The sequence below is a fragment of the Camellia sinensis genome, chromosome 15 (genome assembly GCF_055761805.1).
Source record: "Camellia sinensis isolate YWXY chromosome 15, ASM5576180v1, whole genome shotgun sequence".
Taxonomy (NCBI): domain Eukaryota; kingdom Viridiplantae; phylum Streptophyta; class Magnoliopsida; order Ericales; family Theaceae; genus Camellia; species Camellia sinensis.
This window is the reverse complement of record NC_138975.1, coordinates 15,062,872-15,069,033: the sequence shown is the minus strand read 5'-3', so window position 1 is coordinate 15,069,033 and position 6,162 is coordinate 15,062,872. Positions and strand designations below refer to the sequence as shown.

The following is a 6,162-nucleotide window of genomic DNA, read 5'->3' as shown; positions in this document are numbered from 1 at the left end:
TATATAAGATACAAAATAAATGAATAAAAATTAATATTAAGTATAATATTTTAGTGGAGCACTAGGTGAACTCAAAATTTATACTTCCAGAAAGAGTCTAACGTAAGACCTCAAGATTTATACTTCAAGGCTTTGCCAAGTTGCCACCAGGGCGTTCTTGATTTTTTTGGAGCACTAGGTGAACTCAAAAAATGGGGCCTAACCCTCATACATATTTTTCTATTAAGATAAATTTTAAATATTTTTTATTGTTAACATTATTAGTTTATTCACATTTTTTTTTTCTGATATAGTAAATTGAATTGTAAAATTTGATAAATTTCATTTTTTTAAAAAATTATGTCTCCAAAGACAATTGTAATTGGTATAGTCAAATAATATTCTATAAATATTCATACATTTGGCAAACAACTATCCATTACTTTTAAATAATTCGCCAATTTAATTGTTTATTTTATTTTATTTTATAAAACTTAATTTTTAAACTGCTATACTATGTAGTTTGGTTCTCTGAAATGAAATTAAATTGAATAAAATGATCATTTCTTACATCTTTATAGAATAACAATTCCCAAATAGTGGTGAATAATGATTTTATTTGTAATATTTTTTATTTTTTTTAGTAAACCAAACTCGAGAATAGACATTATGTTAAAGTGATTATCATTTTATTTCATTTCATTTTATAATTTAAGATAAAAAATTATTTGAAAATCAGATGTTTTAGACAGAATTTAAGGCCCGAGAACCTTGCTCTCCTCGCCTCAGGCCGGCCCCGGTTTCACACCCCTGGGTTAAAAACTAAAAATAAAAAATTCCATTGCCAGTAATGACAAAACAAAGGCTCGACTACTGACTTCAATTGATAAAAAAGTCGTCCCTCCCATCTTCCTTGATGCTTCTCTGATAATACCCTTTTGGTCTCTTGTCTCCTTCATTTCGTAGAGAGAAAAAAATAATAATAAATAACCTTGATAACTGTCATATTATGATCTAGCCATGTTCATTATTGACAAAGCAATCATGGCCAAATCCTCTGTTTGGCTAATATGCCTATCTGCTCTGTTTCTTGGCTATGGTGTTTTAGAACTTGAAGCTTCTCACCATGTCTTCAGACACCTCCAAACATTTGACTCTACTCCTTCAAATCAGCCTTACAGAACCTCTTTCCACTTCCAACCCCCCAAGAACTGGATGAATGGTAGGTCTACTCTGCTTCACAAAACTGTTTTTTGAAAACATGTTTTTTATTTCCTTTCATGTCTCTGACTCTGTTTGCCTTGTGTTTGTGGAAATGGACAAACGGGTGCCTTTTTTGATTCTCAGATCCTAATGGTGAGTTCATTTGTTAGTCTGCTTTATAAACTTCAAGTACTCAAATGTTTGTAAAGCGTGTAACTTTATATTTTTTATTATTATTATTATTATTATTATTTTTTTGCAGGACCTTTGATTTACAAGGGAATTTATCATTTGTTCTATCAGTACAATCCATATGGTGCAGTTTGGGGGAATATAGAGTGGGCACATTCAACATCAACCGATCTCATCAACTGGGTCCCACATAACCCGGCCATCTACCCGTCCCAACCGTCCGATATCAACGGATGTTGGTCGGGTTCCACCACGATCCTCCCCGGAGGCAAACCGGTCATTCTTTATACCGGGATAAATCCACAGAACCAACAAGTCCAAAATTTGGCCATGCCCAAAAATCTTTCGGACCCATACCTATTAGAATGGGTCAAGTCGCCCCAAAATCCACTAATGGCACCCACACCGATGAATAAAATCAATGCAAGCTCGTTCAGAGACCCAACCACTGGTTGGCTAGGCCCGGATGGGAGGTGGAGAGTGATTGTTGGTAGCAAAAGGCGGCATCGAGGTATGGCAATTTTATATAGGAGTAAGGATTTTATTCACTGGACTAAAGCTCAACACCCGTTACATTCTGCTAAGGACACTGGAATGTGGGAGTGTCCTGATTTTTATCCGGTTTCTAGTGATAGCATGAATGGGGTTGACACATCGATGCTCGGGTCTAGCGTCAAACATGTACTAAAGGCAAGCTTGGATGACACTAAACACGAATACTATACTATTGGAACGTACAATCATGAGAAGGATATTTATACCCCGGAAAAGGGATCTGTGGATAGCAATTTAGGGTTGAGATATGATTATGGAAAGTTCTATGCTTCGAAGACTTTCTTTGATAGCACGAAGAACCGGAGGGTTTTATGGGGGTGGATCAATGAGTCCACCAGTGCAGCCATTGATATCATGAAGGGATGGTCTGGAGTTCAAGTAAGGTTAAATTAATTCTTATTGTTAAAACAATTTATCAAAATTGAAGTCCCTAAAAACCTAATTTTTTTATAATGATTTTTGGCATTGGCAGGCTATTCCAAGGAAAATTTGGCTCGATAAATCTGGAAAACAATTGATGCAATGGCCGATTGCAGAGATAGAAGAGCTACGAAAGAACCAAGTTGACATGCCTAGCACGATGCTGAAGGGAGGGTCGGTGGTTGAAGTTTCTGGTGTCACAGGCACACAGGTTTGTTGTTTACATGGTTTTAAATATAGTATCCGAATACATATTAGTATCAGCGATATATGACTATTTTGAGAAGATGGTTCTTCCAGTTTTTAATCCATTTTGAGTCATATTAACTTTCACATTTTTTGTACATTTTAAAAAAAAAAAAATCAAAAAGTCAATTTTTAACTATTTTTTCAAAACAACTCATAGTCACACATGAGTTAATATCAAAGTGTAAAATTGTAATTTTTTGTGGCATTACTCTCACAGGCAGATGTAGAAATTGTATTTGAAATGCCAAAGCTAGACAAAGTAGAATTGCTGGACCCAAGCTGGACTAACCCACAACTACTCTGTAGTCAAAAGGGTGCATCAGTTGGAGGAGAGGTTGGACCATTTGGGTTAATGGTTTTGGCTTCAGAGGGCTTGCAAGAGTTCACAGCAGTGTTCTTTAGAATTTTCAAAGATCAGAACAAAAAATTTGTGGTTCTTATGTGCGGTGACCAGAGCAGGTCTCTCTCTCTCTCTCTCTCTCTCTCTCTTCATGTCTTGTAGTCCTACCTAGCTTTAGAATATTATTTATTTTACTTTATTTTTTTTGTTTGTTTGAACAGGTCTTCATCACAGCTTGATTATGACAAGACCACTTATGGATCTTTTGTGGATGTTGACCCTGTTAGAGGCAAACTATCATTAAGGAGCTTGGTAAGTTTCATCATCCAATAAAGTTTGATATGGTCTAATCAGATGCTAATTTAGAAGTATGAAGCTTTTAGGATATGATGATTTTTTTTTTTGTTTTGAACTGAAAAAAATATAAATAAATAAAAAGCGTACCAGTTTGACGACTACCTTTCCTATATCTGTATACAAGGTTTTATTTATTTATTTATTTTTAAATGTTTTTGCCAAAAAGCAGCCAACAAACCCTATCTTGAGTTCAAGCATTTTGGTAACAAGAGGTATGAAATAATGCTTCAAGATCACTAAATGATTTCTTTGATAGTAAGATTATCAGTAAAAGTGGCTTAACTAATAAATCATTTAACCCGTCTCTCTTAAAGTTAAATAATAAAGAAAAAAGAAAAAAAAAATTCATTGCCAAAAATCTCAATTTTTCAAATAAGATCAAGTCTCAAAAATTTTAGATCTCTAGTAATGCACTAGGACAGAGGGACCTATCAAATTATAGATGTGCATGGCGCAGACGATTTAATTGTCGAGATCAATAAAGTTTGGATAAATTATACTAACACTCCCTACAGTTTGGGGGTCGTGTCACGGTCTCTGATTTTTTAATTGTGACACATTTGATTTTAAATTTTGAATCTTATTCCAAATAAATACAGTTGAACATACCATTGCTTAATTTTGAAGCCAAAATTGTCAATTTGATAAAGTATAAACTAATTTGACAAAAATAAATGTCAAAAAAATATTTTTAAATTTTTAAAAATTATTTCTATCACCAAAGATAAAATATGTAAAATTAAAATCTTTTAGACATTTATTTATTTATTTATTTTACAAAATTGATTTTTATTATGTGTTTGGATGATGATCATTTAATGGATAGTTGTTAGACTTTTAATGTGTAATCGATATATTTGATATATGAAATGCTTTTAGTTTTGGATTTTTTGATTTAATGAATTAGTTTAATAATGATATCAAGGTTGTCACCATATTTGACTGTTGAAAAAATAGAAACTAATTTAATTTAATAAAAATAATCCCTCATTGGATGATCATCAACCAAACACATAATAAAAATTAATTTAGTAAAAAAAAAACCTGAGAGATTAATCAATTTTACATAATTTTATTTTTAGTAGGTAGTTTTAATTTTTAAAAATTCAAAAATATTTTTTTGATATTTATTTTTATCAAATTAGTTTATATTTTATCAAATTGATGATTTTGCCCTTGAAAAATCTAATGATATCTTCAATTTGTCCTTATTTAGAACAAAATTCAAAATTCAAGGTCAAATGTGTTACGATTGAAAAGTTAAGTACCGTTAGTGTAATTCACTGATAAAATTTTCTGCATAATTAATTATAAAAAATATAAGTGAAATAATTTAAGCGAAGTAATTTCTTAAATGGTAGATTGCATCATCTAATATGTATAATTAAAATTATTTTTTATGATTAATTCTGTATTTTTTTGACTTAATGAAATAGCACTACTTGTAAAATGTAGACTCCCAAAACCAACCATGATGCGTTGGCACGAAAATGACCAAATTTCACAAATTTGGATGCACCTACTTTACACCACATGGCTTCCTTATCCCTTCGCTATACGCTCTTCTCCAACATTTTTAGCATAATTTTCCAGTGTGTTTGTGTGGGGGATTTAAAAAGAAAAAGATAGTGTGTGAAATTATATGAAATATAGGTATATTTTATTTAAATTTCATATATAATTTTTTGTTTTATTTTCTAAATCTCTCATCAAATTCTTCAACCAAATACAACATTAATAAGTACATGTTAGTGTAAGGTACAAATTACTATAGGGAAAATTATTATTTAGTGATAGTTTTAAAAAATTATTCCAGATTCATCAAAAAAAATTAAAATTTTAATTATTAATATTTATAAAATTTATTATTAATTTGTAATTATTTTTTAAAAGTTACACTGAATTGTTATTTTTCCATTACTATATGCAGATAGATCACTCAATAGTGGAGAGCTTTGGTGGGGAAGGAAAAGCTTGCATCACTGCTAGGGTTTATCCTACAATGGCTATCAATGGTGGAGCTCATTTGTACACCTTCAACAATGGAACTCAAAGTGTGACAATCTCAAAGTTGAGTGCATGGAGCATGGAAACAGCCCAAATCAATTAAGGCAGACAAGAAAAAATTATTCATCACGTTTAATGATAATATCCCAAAACAATTATATACAACATATTTGCATGAATCCTACATAAATCTGCAGTATATGATTGTTTGGGCTATTGTCGTTGACGGCAGTAAATTTTTTTTTTTTCTTTCTTTCCCAGTTAGTGTTTGTTGTGGGATTAGGTTAATAATGAATATTGAATAATAATAGTTAAAGATTTGTATTTAATGTGTTCATCCATAACTCAGTCAAGCAGTTGTCATTAATTAATGCATTGGCGACCTATCAAATGATATTTAAATTTAATTTCAAACTAAGTTTATACGGAAAAATTCAAATAAATATAAGTATGACAATATGCAATTGTTATGTATTCATTCTGGGTGGATGTTGATAAAAAATAAAAATAAAAATAAAAAAATGGTCAGGTTTCTTTTCAGTTCAAGATTGGATTGAGGTATGTTGTTGGGTTTATGGGAGCTCACCACAGGTTCTGTTTTGATAATGTAAACTGTGAAATGTATAGAACTCGTCGAGTAATTTATCTCTGTAAAAAAACACGTTAATTAAATATTGATAACTACTTGATCGGATCAGATTTCTGTCAACGGTAAATATAATTTTCAAAATGAATTATTGACAAAAATCAGAATCGACCACATAGTTATCGATATCTGATCAACGTGATTTTTTACAAGTATAAAGTACTCGACGAATTCTACATATTGAATGGTTCGGATTATCAAAACATGACTTGTG

General features: G+C 31.2%; 1 protein-coding gene across 2 annotated transcripts; it reads left to right on the top strand.

Annotated features, from left to right (window-relative positions):
* The first annotated feature begins 783 nt into the window (after positions 1 to 783).
* LOC114261426 (beta-fructofuranosidase, insoluble isoenzyme CWINV1) lies at positions 784 to 5,631 on the top strand. 2 transcript variants are annotated; one of them, XM_028201700.2, is made up of 7 exons: positions 784 to 1,201; positions 1,327 to 1,335; positions 1,445 to 2,307; positions 2,402 to 2,560; positions 2,816 to 3,057; positions 3,160 to 3,250; positions 5,226 to 5,631. In XM_028201700.2, the coding sequence occupies exons 1-7, from the start codon at positions 1,000 to 1,002 to the stop codon at positions 5,403 to 5,405; spliced, it is 1,746 nt and encodes a 581-aa protein (XP_028057501.2). In that variant the 5' UTR covers positions 784 to 999; the 3' UTR covers positions 5,406 to 5,631. The 2 variants fall into 2 exon arrangements, with proteins under 2 accessions (XP_028057501.2, XP_082766547.1); XM_082910421.1 differs by lacking the exon at positions 1,327 to 1,335.
* Positions 5,632 to 6,162: the final 531 nt, after the last annotated feature.

Bases quoted from the DNA above. Each gene is read 5' to 3' on its own strand.
- LOC114261426 (XM_028201700.2), top strand. From the start codon at position 1,000: ATGTTCATTATTGACAAAGCAATCATGGCCAAATCCTCTGTTTGGCTA. The intron at 2,561-2,815 runs GTTTGTTGTTTA...TTACTCTCACAG, and splicing joins CTGGTGTCACAGGCACACAG to GCAGATGTAGAAATTGTATT. The intron at 3,058-3,159 runs GTCTCTCTCTCT...TTGTTTGAACAG, and splicing joins ATGTGCGGTGACCAGAGCAG to GTCTTCATCACAGCTTGATT.